The sequence below is a fragment of the Piliocolobus tephrosceles genome, chromosome 10, assembly GCF_002776525.5.
Source record: "Piliocolobus tephrosceles isolate RC106 chromosome 10, ASM277652v3, whole genome shotgun sequence".
Taxonomy (NCBI): domain Eukaryota; kingdom Metazoa; phylum Chordata; class Mammalia; order Primates; family Cercopithecidae; genus Piliocolobus; species Piliocolobus tephrosceles.
In genome coordinates this window covers 68,448,170-68,463,885 of record NC_045443.1, presented here as the reverse complement: position 1 = coordinate 68,463,885, position 15,716 = coordinate 68,448,170, and the positions used below count along the sequence as shown (strand labels likewise).

At 36.8% G+C, this 15,716-nt stretch overlaps 1 protein-coding gene across 3 annotated transcripts in view; it reads left to right on the top strand.

The window, feature by feature from the left end:
• Positions 1–551: 551 nt before the first annotated feature.
• Positions 552–15,716, top strand: part of TSPAN8 (tetraspanin 8) — a 31,417-nt gene continuing 16,252 nt past the window's right edge. For 2 of the 3 annotated variants that reach the window (XR_002734617.1, XM_023226554.1), the window contains exon 1: positions 12,765–12,937. Coding sequence is in view for 2 of the 3 variants with exons in the window: in XM_023226554.1 (XP_023082322.1) it covers positions 12,803–12,937 (135 nt within the window). In the remaining variant the exon portion in view is untranslated. Of the gene's footprint in view, positions 683–762; positions 931–12,764; positions 12,938–15,716 lie in introns of those variants that run through there. The other variant, XM_026446683.1, reaches the window with a different exon arrangement.

Sequence of the window (15,716 nt, the reverse complement as noted above, 5' to 3'; positions counted from 1 at the left end):
CTAGACATCATTTATCAGCGGAAGGAAAGTACAGTGTCCACCTTAAAAACAAACCAAGCTATCAAATAAAATGAACACAATGTGGCAATCAGTGCCACTTTGTGATTTCTTTCCCTTTATGTCATAAAAAAAAAAGATAAAAAGCAAACAGTCTTATCACGACAGGCAAGGCTGCCTCTCCCTCTGCAGTTTCTGCGGAGCATTTACGGCAGCTCTGGAATTGTTTTGAAGTAAATTTAGATGTTTTGGAGGGCAGATACATGTACTGGTTGTTTTACTATTCTGGATTTAATGATAACAGGTTGCTATGTCTAAGCCTTGATATTTTGCAGATTTCTAAATGCATTTTATTGCATTTAGAAGAAATTTTGTAGTATTGAGAAAATGCAATGCAAAAATGAGTAGATACAATGTCCACTTAACTCAAAACAAAACAACCTTATTTCCCTGTAGTTGAAATGGAGGGCAGGGAAGTCAGGCAGTGGTTTCTGAAAGCCAAGAACATAGTAGCACTGTGCCATTCTCTCGCCTGATCCAGTGCCACTCCCTTCACTTGATATCTGTTTACTTTGGAGGAGGCAGTTTTTGAGAAAGGATAATAAATATCCTGGCCCAGTGCCCCAGGAGCCATGACAAGCTAAGGAACATACTTGCCTGGAGATAGCCTTTGCGATATTTAAATGTGTGGGTTAATTTTTTATCCACTTTAATAACCGTTTTATTCCTCCTTCTACTTCTTTGCTTTCTCTTTCCACCCTGAAGCCGTGGGTACAGAATCTCTGCAGGCAAGTTGCTCCAGAGCATATTGCAGGACAAACCTGTGACGAATAGTTAAATTCACGGCGTCTGGATTCCTAATCCTTTTCCGAAATGGCAGGTGTGAGTGGCTGTGTAAAATATTCTATGTTTACCTTCAACTTCTTGTTCTGGGTAAGTGTTTTCCTTTTAATTATCAATTTTATGCAAGAAAGGGGATCTTGATATAAATATCGTAAACAAGAACAGACTGTACACTAGAGAAATAGGAGAAGAGGGAAAATATATTTTCCATGTACTTGTTTGGATTTGTTTGTTCTTTCTTTGGTTATTTCAGTAATTGAAAATGAGCCAATGATTCAAAAAAGTGCACTTCAGAATCTGTGAGGATAAACATTTCATAAATGTTTTGATATTGCTGTAAAAACAATCACAAAGGAAAACAAATACCCCTTAACTAAAGGACAATTATTCTTAGTTGTATATCAAGCAGGCCTCCCTAATTTAAGGACTCTGTGGTAAAAACATGGTCTGATTCCATCCGGAGCCCGAGTCCTGATTCCCGCCCTTCACTTCTGGGTTTGAACAGGTGAATCACAGGGTGTGGGACAATAAAGATCATTTTCAGAGCCTCAAAGAAAAAAAAAAATATATGGGTCATGAAAAACTTGAGGGGGAAATGATAAAATTCCTAAATCATAAGAAGATCAAACTAAGGCAGTGGATATATATATGTATTGGCATTTTAAAGTCAGTATTTTAATGTGTCATCACCCCACCTTTTAATTGACAGTGTTTGTATTTCAGCAATTTGTTATGTTTCTCTTGAAAGTTCATTGACATAGACATAACCAACAAATTGATAAGTGACATCTGTCATTGGAAAATGGAAAAACAAGGTGTGAAAAGAGCAGGCTGGGATGTTGAGAAATTGACCTTATCATTTTTAGCATATATGGTACAATTAAAGATTGTTTAAATGGCAATCAGTGGAACTAGCACAAAGTATTTAAATGAAAAAAGTATTTCGTATACTGGATTAAAAGCTAGCTTATCCACTCCAAGGATGAAAGAACTCTGGTTTTGCTTCTTTAGTAGACTTCTGTTTAGGTCTTTAGTAAACAGACATCTCATATCTATGTGTTGCTATATTTCTGTTCTATTAAAATAATGATGAACTTAATTAAACTTAGCTACATGAATACAGCTTTTCCATTCAATGATCAGTAGTGCTAACGAGTACAAATAGATATATTGGTGAATTTTAAATAACTAAATATTTTAAAAAGTAAAATAAAGAAGGTAAAACAAATGGACTGTTTTTAGGTTAAAAAATGGGCCGCTTTTGCAAATACTAAATGTAGCTCATGCTACATATATGCCAGTTTTTTAGTTAGTTCTGATACATTTCTTTCCTTGAGATATTTAAATTGATTATGCATTGGAAGTAGGATATATTAAAAAAGAAAGACCTGTATTCTTTGATTTTATTTTGTTTCTAACTTTTTTTTTTTTTTTAATGGAGAACTTTGAATAGTCACAAAAGAAGACAGGATAGGTAATCAACTCCATTGTCCAGCCCCAATGACCACAGAAAGATAGCCAATCTTTCTCCATTTTTACTCCATTCACTTCCCCCACCCCATATTATCTTGAAGCACATCTCAGATATATAATTTTGTCTGTAAGCATTTTAGTATATATATCTCTGAAACATAATAATTCTTGAAAAAAATGTCACCACAGCCAGGGCGCAGGGGCTCATGCCTATAATCCCAGCACTTTGGGAGACCGAGGTGGGTGGATCACAACGTCAGGAGTTTGAGACCAGCCTGGCCAGCATGGTGAAACGCCACCTCTACTAAAAATACAAAAAATTAGCTGGGCATGGTGGCGGGTGCCTGTAGTCCCAGCTACTCGGGAGGCTGAGGCAGGAGAATTGCTTGAACCTGGCAGGGGGAAGTTGCAGTGAGCCGAGATAGCACCACTGCACTCCAGCCTGGGTGACAGAGATTCCATCTCAAAAAAAAAAAAAAAAAAAAATGTAACCACAATATCATTAACCTTAAAAACTTAATAAGAATTTTTAAAAGCAATTGTTAAATTGATTTGACAATGTTAATCAATTGTCAAATTTGAGCCCAAAATTCCAATTACCTCATAAATGTTCCTGTTAGAATCAGGATCTAAATAAGGTCCACACTTTGTGATTGGTTAATGTATATTTCATGTCTATTTTAATCGGTTGATTCTCCCCCAGTCAACACCTCTTTTTCTCCCTACTGAAATTTTATGCACTGGTGTGTGTTGTTTGTTTTATCACATTGCCCACAGTCTGGATTTTGCTATTTGCATACCTGTGGTGCAGCCTGATACAATTCAAGGTCCTTTTTTTTTGGCACGACAATCATAAGTGTGTTCTTTCATGAGGAGGCACTGGATGTTTGATTGTTTCCTTCTTTTGTGATGGTCAAGGGCCAAAATCCATCATTAGTTCATTAAGAGGTTCAAAGTGATGATATTCTAGTTTCATCAACTTTTCTTTATTTATTAGCTGGAACACTTTCTATAAGGAGAAATTTCTCATTTACTGTTTCATTACCTGGGTATCCCATTTTTAATATTTTTTAATGACATAAAATACTTCTTTCTTATTCTTTACTTACCAGATTGCAAGTGATGAGTTAAGTTACTAGTATTATCCGACAGTGATAAGTTAGTATTTCTTTAAATATCCTTATGAAATGATAGATCAGCTCCATTACAATGTTTACCCTTATTAATGTGCAATTTGTTTGATCTCTGGCCATCAGGAGCTTCTTCCAAGTTGACCGAAGTTCTTTTGAAATGATCCTAATAACTTTGATAACCTCTTTAGTATTTGGTTTGACATGTTTCAGATCACTTGCTTATTTCCTGTCCAGACCTGGAATCAGCTATTCCTCCACCAAGTTCTAATATCTGTCTTTAAAGAGCTGTAGTCATTGTTTTCCTTACATAATACAGAATATATATGGCACATGTAAACAAACCAAAATATTAATATGCTAATAAATGCAAGGCTCCTATGTTATTAAAGATGTTTCAAAGCACTCAAACCAGTAGCAATCTTCAAATTATGAAACAGTTAAAATATATCTTTGTTGTATTAAAACATCCTGGAAAGTGCTAATAGCTGTTATGAAGACATCAGAGGTCAGTGTTTCATTAAACAGCTAATCAGAAATTTGAAATGGGTATGAATTACCAAAAATAAAAGTCTAGAAAGGGGTAGGTTATAGATTCAGGATTATTTACCTACCTACCTTAATAGGGTTTAAGGTAGATTGTAGAGGTCTGTACCATGCCACACCCACATCATTGCTTTCTGGGGAGTTCTTCTTATTCTTCTTCTTCTTCTTATTATTATTATTTTGAGGAGTCTCCCTTTGTCACCCAGGCTGGATGGAGTATAGTGGCATGATCTCGGGTTACTGCAGCCTCTGCTTCTCAGGTTCTAGCAATTCTCCTGCCTCAGCCTCCCGAGTAGCTGGGATTACAGGCATGCGCCACCATAACTGGCTAATTTTTTTGTATTTTTAGTAGAGAAGAGGTTTCACCATGTTGGCCAGGGTGATCTCGAACTCCTGACCTCAGGTGATCCACCCACTTCCGCCTCCCAAAGTGCTGGGATTACAGGGATGAGCCACCGTGCCTGACCGGAGCTCTGATTATTTTACGGTTACATTATCTGTTTCTTTGATAACAGAGACAAGTCTTTCTGATGCTGTAGATTTCAGTTAGACCTTTCTAACTAAGGTCCCTTGGCGATTCCTACCACCAGCATATGTGGTGGGATTTACAATCTCTACGTAAGAGATTTTGAAATGGAGTCTTTCAGTGAGAGCAACAGTTGTAAAAACCAGTGATAATTTCTTAGCCAAGAGGTGACATCAATATTTTAAATTCAAATATAGGCAGCAGGAGGAATCTCTGAGGTTAGGGAAGGTTCCTATATCTACTGTCCCTTCTATGCTCAGCTCTGAGCTCTCAGTTGGAATTTTACAATCCTTCATAGGAAATCAGCAATTTGTGACATTCCTAATACTTACTTAAGTAAAAATTTTAATGACCCCACTGATGTGGTTTTCTTATAGATGCCCAGGGCCTTATGTTTTCAAATGCGTTCTTTCTGGTATAACTTGCAAAACTGAGCCTTTGCAAAGTAAAGCCAGATGTTAAAATATTTCTTAGATATGCATGTGGTCATTTAATCTAAACAGACCAGGTTCTTTTTGGGGACAATTTGAGATATACCACATAAGTATATGGTGATTTCCATTTGTTAGAATTGCTAATTGAAGAAAAACATGTAAAAGTGAAAGTTATTCCTGATTACTTATGCCAGAGTTGGATGCAAGTTAGAGAACTGGAGGTGCTAGAGATAATAGATAAATTATAGGTACAAAGCCTATTTCCCTGAGTCTTGTTTCAAAAATAGATGAAATGCCCCAACTTTTTAATGCTCCTCTCAGATAGTTCAAGCCTAGGAATATTGTAGATGCTTATGGTGCCTTACGGGTCTGCGTAAGTATGAAACATGGGGCCTTTGGCTGGTGGATGCAATGGAATAATGGCTAGAGACAGAGAGCTATGGAAAGGCCAGTTCTTAATGAGGGAAAGAAGAATGAGGTACATTATCAATCTCAAATGAGTCACGGAGAGGAGCCAAATTGTAAAGCTGAATGTATTAGTAACTGAAGGAAGCCACCGCACAAGGAGGTTTGAAGAAAGCAGAAAGAAGTCGGAACTTGTAGAGAGTCTGGGATCCAGCATTTCAATATTCATCATTTTTTTTTATTGAGATTGGATGTGCTGAGAGCAATTAAAAGATTGGAGGCAAAGCAGACATAACCCTGAGATGGTGGTACACTGAAAAGAATAGGACACAATTATATTTTATTGTGGCTGTTGATGGAATCTTTCAAGATGAAGACCTAACAATGGCTGAAGTGTATGAATTTTGTAAATACAGTGGTTGCCTGACCCTATGTAATTAGCATGGAACTAAAACAGCAACAAAAGGCATTAGAATCCACTGGTTGATAGAGCAGGCTGAACATCAGCTCCTTCATCAGTAGCCATGCTTCTCTGGGGAAATTGGTCAACCTCTCTGTGCTTTATGTGTTCTCATCTGTAAAAATGGGGATAGTAGTAGTATCTACCTCATGGGTTTGTGGTGATGATTAAATAAGTTAATACATATAAAGAAGTAGGAATTAACACTAGATAGATGTTTAAGAAAAAGACATTTCAACAGTATTTTATAGGCATTTTTATGAAGCAGAAATATGTAACTGTTTGGCAGAGTGATGAATAAATTTAAATGTTGAGTTTTAAAACAAAGAGGAAATAAGATAGCAAGAATATGATAAGTCAGAAACTCTTCTATCATAAATTAAGGGAATGGGGGAAAGGTGGATTTTGTGAACAGACTGGCTGAGATTTCAATCCTGAATCTACCCCTTCTTGTTCTGGAACATTTCCCTTGGCTTTTTCGTACTCCAGTCTTTGCATTTGTGAAATAAAAATGATCATTTTATCTGGCAGAAGTAATTGGAAAGATTAACTAAGCTATTTTATGAAAACCTGTAACCAAGGAATAATAGCACAATTAACGTATTTTTCCTGATTCCAAACATCATAATTGCTTTTTCATTTACGACTGTTAGAATCTACTGTGACAGTGTTTTATACATAATGGACTTTCAAAAGGTAAATATAATTTTAGCCCTACTCTGATCCTCTTCTCATCTCACAGGGCGAGGAATATGCAGGAGTAGAGGGATATGTCAGCCCTGAGGCTGCCTTGAATATCTAGGACCCAAATTTCCCTGCTCAAATGCCCTGAGAATTCTAAATCAAACCTTTTCCTCCAGGTGATTTAAGTGGGCACGTTTTTCAAGATAGGAAAATAGGATACATGTTGTCTGTGCATATTACCTTGAGTTATAACTTCCTGATATAATACCCTGTGGCCTGTGGGCTGTCATTTGTATTTTTCCTAGGCTTTTCAAATGGATGTACAGTTCTACAGGTGTTACTTATATGAAAGTTATACTTTTGAAACAATATGGTAAGAATATTACTGAAATTGTGTCATTTTTGATTCAGAAACAGGATACAGATGAAATGCTGAACATTCATCTCTACATGTTTTGAAGTTAAATGAATATAGGGTTTTAGTGGTTACTGAGGCCCTTTGTGGGAGGAAAACAATGTGGTTGATTTATTTTCCCTAAATTTAGAGTTATTTAAAAATTAGAATTTGCAGCAGTTATACCGAATGCTTGTTAGAAGATGCACATGAATGCAACCATGGAGACACATGGAGTGTACACTTAACACTTGTATTAGTCTGTTTTCACGCTGCTGATAAAGACATACCTGAGACTGGTAATTTATAAATAAAAAGAGATTTAATGGACTCACAGTTCTGTGTGGCTGGGGAGGCCTCACAATCATGGTGGAAGATGAAAGTCACATCTTACATGGTGGCAGGCAAGAGAGAATGGGAGCCAAGCGAAAGGGGTTTCTCCTTATAAAACCATCAGATCTCGTGAGACTTATTCACTACCACAAGAACAGTATGGGGGAACCACCCACATGATTCAGTTATCTCCCACCAGGTCCTTCGCACAACACGTGGGAATTATGGGAGATACAATTCAAGATGAAGTTTGGGTGAGGACACAGGTAAACCATATCAACACTCAATACAATAAACACCATTCATATGGGGCTGAAGATGTTTTAAAAACCATGATTGCAGAGTCTGCTAAAAGTTGAAGATTTTAATTTACTCCACTGGTTTACAGCATCAGAAAATCCAATATTGCATGAGGCTTAGTAGATCAGAACAGCATCAGAACATGCTTGTAAAGGGAACGCACATTCTACTCTTTCTTATTTATTTATTTATTTGTTTATTTTGAGACAGAGTTTCGCTCTTGTTGCCCAGGCTGGAGTGCAATGGCGTGATCTCAGCTCACTACAACCTCCGCCTCCCAGGTTCAAGTGATTCTCCAGCCTCAGCCTCCTGAGTAGCTAGGATTACAGGCATGTGCCACCACACTCAGCTAATTTTTTTTGTATTTTTAGTAGAGACAGGGTTTTGCCATGTTGGCCAGGCTGGTCTTGAACTCCTGACTTCAGGTGATCCACCTGCTTCAGCACATTCTACTCTGAATGAACTCTAAATCAGAATTTGTCTCATCTTGTTCAAGGAAATTTAGCATAAGACCTAATAGAAAATACTGTTGAATAAGTTAAAGATATGTAACCCTGAAGACTTAAGAGGACAAGCACACATCCCTGAAAGAAATACTCTAGAATCTTGAAAAAATGTATGTAGAAATTGGTATCCACAATGTGATGCTAGAAAGTAACCCCTCATGAAACAGTGGATGGAGGCCATAAGAGAAGATAAAGTTTATTGGTGGACAACAGGATGAGATAAAAATGGAAATGAATAAAATATGTAAGGACTGCAAGTAAACTACAAACATAATAGCAGAATTAAACTTCACTGTAGAGATTACATTAAATAAAGACAGTGACATAGAATCCCAAACTGATAAGCTCTCCCACAGGAAAATCAAAAAAGAAATCAAAATGTTGTGAAAGAAGATAATGGATACAGACAACAGAGAATGGAAACCCAAAATAAGCTGTGTTCCTGAAAAAGAGGACAAAATAAATGGAACACAAATAGTAATCAAATTAATATATGGAAATTTTGTGGAGCTGAAAACCTGTATGCAGATGGCAAGTGCCTGTTCTACCCCAATGAAAGAAGACATCTATGCCTAAATAAATATTAAGAAAACTACTAATTTAGTTAAAAGATAAATAAACATCTTACAAATGTCTAGATACAACTGACAAAAAAGAAAACAAGCAAATAATGCATAAGCAAAAATAAGGCTGGTGATATTCTTCTCCTGTTTAACCCTGAAAGTTGGAAGACAATGGAGCAATGTCTGCTGAGTATTCAGAGCCTTTCACAAATGAATGAGAGAAAGAGATCTTTGGATATTCACACTGTAAAATTTACTGAAACATATCCAAAATGATTAAGGTATAAGTAAAAATTGATAGTTAAAGCGTGGGAAAATCATGGTTAAATGGCTAACCATTTTAGGTCTGGAAATAAATAAGACACGTATCTTGATAGTTTTTTTTTTATTATCTCAAATGTAAATTGGGAGGATATTTGGAAAGAGATGTAACAGAAAATAGCAGTTTAGTAACATTTACTCTGTGCTAAAGCCCAAGACTGATTACACTAAATAGCATTTATTAGATTATATGGAGGAAACACTGTTAGAGATACAGAATAGTAAACGCAAACTCCATTAATTCAGCTTATCACAACCTGCCTCTCAGTTTTTGATAACTCAGGAAGGACAAGAAAAAACATGGATACAGGGGATCTAAATGATTTAATGAATAAAGTATATTTAATAAATTTCTAATAAACTTTGTAGCCTCTTGAGACTTTGTTGTCTTTTCTAGTATCTCTGAATCTTTAGAAATTGATGAAGGAAATGCAAAAAAACTCAAAAGTAACAATCCTACAGTCTGCACTTTCTTACCACAATGCAATTGAACTAAGACTTTAAAATAAATGTTTAGTAAAAGAAGAGACTTGAAAATGAACAATAACAGTAGCAGCAGCAGTACAGTCCTAGTATGTTAGGGCTTTCGGAATCCTTGCTCCCTATCATCGTAGAGTTGCCTCTAGTGTTCTGTGGTTATCACAAAAACAAATTTTGTAATTATCCACTTGCATATTATTCTTTTTTATCCTCTCAGGAGCAGCACAGGAAGAGTTTCTTAAGCTTATCTAAAAGGTGTCCATTTTGGGACCAATTATGATGTAATTCAAAATCTACTCCTCCCCCTCACAAGGCATTTTCAGCATTCTCCAAACATATTTCAATAAACACTCAAATAAAAGGGTAGAATTTGGAGGGAAGAAGTAGGGATGATTGGAGACACATTATTAGAGAAGAGGACAAATCAACATTCTACCATTTATTTTTGTTCTGGATGGTATCTTCCCCCCTCCCCTCCTTTTTTTTTTTTTTCCTGATATTTTATGTTCTTCATCGTCTGCCTGTTCTTAGTCATCTGCTTGGGCTGTCATAACAAAATACTGTAGACTGGGTGGCTTAAACCACAGAAATTAATTTTCTTATAGTTCTGGAAGCTAGGAAGGCTAAGATTAAGGTGCCAGCCAATTGAGTTTCTGGTGAGGACCCTCATTCTTTGGCCATCTCATGTTTCTCACATGTTCTTTCCCTGGGTGTGAGTGGAGAGAGAAAGATTTCTCTCCTATAAAGTCACCAGTGCTATCAGATTATAACCCCATCTTCATGACCTCATTTAATCTTAATTATCTTCTAAAAGCCTATCATCAAAAACAGTCACAGCAGAGGTTCGGGCTTCAACGTATGAATTTTGTGGAGACACAATTCAGTCCGTTGTAAGCAAATATCAGAATTGCCTAATTTCTTAGGATGCTGGTTCAGACCTATTGCATCCAAATTCCATAAAACGATGGCTGTTCTGTGAAAGCTGAGTGAAAACCACAGCGATTCTCTTCAAAGAGAAACCAGAAGCAGGGAAAGGTAGGCCTAGTCAGTTCTGCAGGGTCCTGGAATCACGATACTAACCCATTTTACTTTTATAATGTTATCAACAGAAAGTAGAGAGCAGGCATTTATTTATTAATTTATACTTTTAATTCTTTAAAATAGTATAAAAACATTAGGGGAAAAACCCTAAAAGCTAAACTTGGTAAAGGGCTCAAAGAACCATTATAATGGTCAATCTTTTAATAATGGGATGAAATAGTTCAGTATTATTCATGGCTCTAGGATGGTCATTCTTGATAGAAAATAAATTTACTTTTAAAGTCATTCAACAAAGTTATGAATAATTTCATGATATTAGACTGATGTTTACATGGGAATTTCTCCACTCAGATGAGAATGATATACTCTAAACATTTGTTTCATTTTTAAAATGAAGTTTGAAGAAAAGGTAGAGTTAGGGATGGAAATGATACTTTGGCCAGCTTCAAAGTTCCTGAAAAAGATTGTCTAATTCTGAAGATTGGTTGGGCAAAATATTTTTGACTTCTGGAACAGTTGGGTACTCTTTCTTTTAAATGTTAATGTTACAGAAAACTTTCAGTGGCTGAGAAGACTAAAAGTTGCTGTCTGAGAGGCAGATATGATTGATTTAATACGATTTGTGAATGATTTGATGTCTAAATACCTTGAAAGAGGAAATAGTAATACACAAACAAAAAAGTTAAAGTTTTAAAAAAATCACAGTGAGTTCTTACTAAGCTCTTACTAAGAATTCTTAAAGTTTTTTCATTGATAGTTTAACAAATATCAGGAAAGAATGCTACTCATAATAGCTATAAGGTTCATTAGTTACAGCTAAAGGCCAGAATGACTGTTAAGGCAATCATTATGAATCTGCCTGTGAAAAGAGAAGAAAAGAGAAAGAAGATAATCAGTGAACAAACTAAACAACGAACGAAAAGTTCAGTTGGTATGAAATTACTGAAAATCCCAGAGGGTCTCATTATCATTTGACATAAATTATCATTCACAAACTGTTTAACAAAGAACTGGTAAAATGAGCATTTGTCTTCGTTTGCAAATGAAATTAGAATTTAGTGAAAGGATGCTGTAAATCTCAGGGTTAAAGAAGTAAGGAAAATTTTCAAACACAAAAGCTGTGTTTTTTAATCATTTGTATTTTATGGTGTGTGTGTGTGTATGTGTGTGTATGAGATAATTGCATAGGTTATTTGGTGGTTGAAGAGGTTTGGTTTTTAATTGCATTCGTTATTTTGTAGGAGTTGAAGTATCTTGTAAGGGCGGTTGGTTAGGAATTGCTCCGCATTTTCATGATGTGATAATTAGCACCCAGGATTCCAATTTCTCCGTTCAAAATGCGGGGTTTAGACCTAAATGATTTTCAAGGTCTTTTAGGGAGCACAGAGTCTATGGTTACTCAACTACTCATTGTGCTTCCTAGTCCTTAACAGAGCCCTTGACTCTATTTCCCCTGAAAAGTCAATGAGAAGCCATTAAAAGTGCTGTCTGGGGTTCTAGACATACGTCTCAACCATGCATGAAAGCAGTGATTCTCCAAGGACATTTGTCTGTCGGAGCACAGCAAGGTCAGAATTGTCTACTAAGTCCTCCAAGGCCTGCTGTGTCTGGTATGTTACCAGGCCAGCTCTTAACATTCTATCTAATAATAGGTCTTTGATTTTTGTTTTTGAAGCCACAATGCATAACTTTTTTAAAAAAACCCTGAATGACAAGAGTTTTCCTTACACTAAAGTAAAATGTGTTTTACATTTTATTGTGTTGGCCTTGGTCCAAATTAAATAATCTGGTAAAGTCATTAAAGGAATTTAAGACTTTAAGTTCTGTCTTTCATTGTTCCTTCTCTCTGAGTAAACTTTACCACCTAAAAGAGCTTGTTTTTAAGATAGTTTATTTGGGTTCAAAAACTGTTGATTATTGTGTAGCCTTCTTGCTTAACTGCAAATCTTGTCAAATGTTTTACTTTTTCCCGTCTATCCCAACTTCTCCCTTCCTCTCGAATCTTAAATGAATGGTGACTATTCAATCATTCCCTTTTTTCCTGGTCCAACATAGCTTCTCACAAACAAACCCGGAGGCATGATAAAGATATTTTATCTTTAAACTGTTGTGACTTTTCTTTTGTATGCTACAATCTAGCAGAAACACAGGGCTAGAGTTACATGGAAAAATAATTCTTGTCCTAATGGAAATAACTTCTTGTCCATAGACCTATGAGTGAGTTGTGGATGAGAAATAGAATTATTCTCATCAAACTTACAAATTGCAATGTAACATTTCAACAATGATCTGTACATGAATATGCCTCATGTATGTCTTCCAGGTTGTGATAGTATAGTCAATGATAAACTACTGTCACCGGATAGATGAGAGGGTGTAGAATCAGAGTTTCATATGATCCTAATTGTATTCTTTTTTTGTTTTGTTTTTTTCTGCAGCTATGTGGTATCTTGATCCTAGCATTAGCAATATGGGTACGAGTAAGCAGTGACTCTCAAGAGGTAAGTATGCAAAAACAAGTCACCCTTTCCCCAAAGTAGTTTATTTCATTTATAATAATGAAAGTTATGACAATAATAGTAATAAACATGTCTAAAGTGTTTCTCTCAACTACTTCATGTAATCACTTATGCTGTTACGTGATTTTATAATTTAATTCAATCCATCAAAATTACTATGTGGCTGGCACTGTGCTAGTTGTGGAAAAATCTTTCTAGAGAATGGAGGAGGCGTTATTCAAAAAATTCAAAAACATTCACTGAGATGCAGGTGGGAAGGCGCCAAAGTGGAAATTTTCCTCCTTTTACTATTTGTTTAAGGCCACCATTTGTTTAAGGCCTATATTGAGGATATAGGCCACCTCTCCTTCTCACCAAGAAGAACAGTTTTTATAATAGAAGGTATTGACAATAATTTAGTTGATCCCAATGTGGTTGGTCTAAAAGGAAAGAAGATGAGAAGTTTTCTTGGAGAAGAATAATTTGAATCTGTATTTTAAAGGCAACAAGGTACAAGGGTACTTGTTATTTACCTGTGGCAACTGGCAGTGAAGGTAACCGCTTGCCAGTAGTGGCTGATCTAACTCAGTGTAACTCAGTAATTCTCTGGGGATGTCCAGATTTTTGCTATATGTGTAAGATTAACATGACCCATTTTCCTCCCCCACACACCATTCCGTTCCCAGTGCCGAAGCTCTTACCCAGATCTACAGGACTGGAGGAAGTGTATTTCGTTTGGTTAATTCTGGCTCCAGCTATTGGACTCCATATGTGTGGTATCTGTTCCATGCCACAGTATCCCAAATGTGGGAAGAGTTGCGGGAAGAGGGAGGGGGCGAGTGTACGGGGATTGTTCTGTCAGTTTTATGGAATATAATGCCACCCTGGCACCATTTCCTGGCTCCTGTGCTTTTATTCTTTTCTCTCCCCTCTTCTATTCTAGGGCTTCATCCCCGCAAATTATTATTCTAACACATTCAGAGCCATTTATTTTTGTTTTCTGGGCTCTTGCCACTAAAGGATCACCTCTTCTACTACTAGAGCCTTTTTAAGGTATTTGCCCACATAAAGAGAGTTTCTCCTCTCTGAGAAGAACTTTGATTCCAAGTTGATAATTACTGAGAGATTATTAAGCCAGCAATTAAGACAATGTATTTTCTACTAAAACATATTATATCATGGTGCAGCTAAATGTCTTTGAACACGGCCTAGTGGAAAGAAAGATGAAAAGGGAATTAACGTCTGCTCTGTTTCCTTTGCTACAGTGGGTGGCTTTTCTGAAAACTTCTTTCTCACTCTATCTCTGTTTTTTTGTTTTGTTTTGTTTTGTTTTTTCTCTCTCTCTCTCCTGTTGTTCTTTTCCTTTTAAAATTTGTTTTCTGTCTTTAGAAAGCCTGGAGAATCACAGTGGCAATTAGTGGCTTCTACATTCTGTGCCTCACCATGGTGAAGAAATTGGGTGGGAGATGGGTGTGGCAGCTTTTCAGTAACATCCTAGTCCATCAGGATTTCACTGATTGTTTTCTACTGATAACTGGAATTGTGACTTCCTGATGGCCTGGAGCTCTGGTGTTTGAGTCCAAGAGGAGCATTTGAAGATGGGCAGAATTTCCATCCTGTAGAATCTGAAGTCTGACTTTGGGACTCATAATTAAGCACAGTGATTAACAGTCACCTACTTACAGGGTGCTTTGGCCCTTCAAGATGTGTGTGCAGCCTGCAATTTATTTTATTTTATTATTTTACTTCCTGTTGATATTTTCTTTCCTTCCCAGTGCTTCTAGTAAACAAATTTGGTGTTTAGTCTGTTAAAAAATTGTACATATTGGATGTATTAAAGGGGAACTGTTGTCCTTGAGAGGGTGCTACTCCACATCTGGGGATGAGAATGAATTAATAGAGTTAGACAGCATCTTTAGTTACATTTTGACTCACGCTTCATCAGCCTGTCACCCTGAACAAAAGCCAGTGTCTACCAGGACAACATTAACCAGCTTGACTTATATAAAATTGGCTTGGTTTGTATTTATCTCAAGCCAGTGACAAAGAATCAAGACTAAGCAAAGAGCTGAATTTTTTATTAGTGAAAAAACAGAGGTAGCAATTATAGAAGGAAAAACATGAACATAAACACAGAAAAGAAGGATGTTAGGGAAATGACAGATCTTTCTGCTGAAGTGTCTCATAGGGACCCTTTTTTCTACCTCAGGATAAACTTAACACCATGAGGAAAAGCACAGGGGCAGCCATCCTTGTCCCAGGAGGTCCCTTCTGATCCAAAGAGGATTCCTGAGTCCTCATCTTTCAGGCCCAGCTGAATTTCTCTGTCTTGAAATTCTCCCCTTGTCCTAAGACACACAGGGACACAGTGTTCATTCAAGACAGCTTTTCAAACCCTGCTATGCCTCCCCTGGTGCAAACATCAGAACTCAGATTTCCACTTCATTCTTGAATGAGAATAGCCGCTTGTTGGGCTGGAATTGGAACAATGACCACTAGACAGTCAATACACTGCTTTCTGGCTAGTCTCTGGCAGTGGGTCACCCTGCCCAGGTTAGCCTCATAGAAGTGTTTCACTACCTGCTGCACAAGTGCTGGTCACGCTATCTTGGCCTCATGTGTGGATATTTGAACTATTATTTGTATGTCTGGGGTGTCTTCTCTAAGTTCTGATAACCCAGGTAGTGAGGCTTTCATCCTCTCACAGGGTTCGCCTGTACTGGCCACAATATTCTAGTGAAGCAATATTTAGCAGTAAGTCCATAGAGCTAGTTTCCTAATG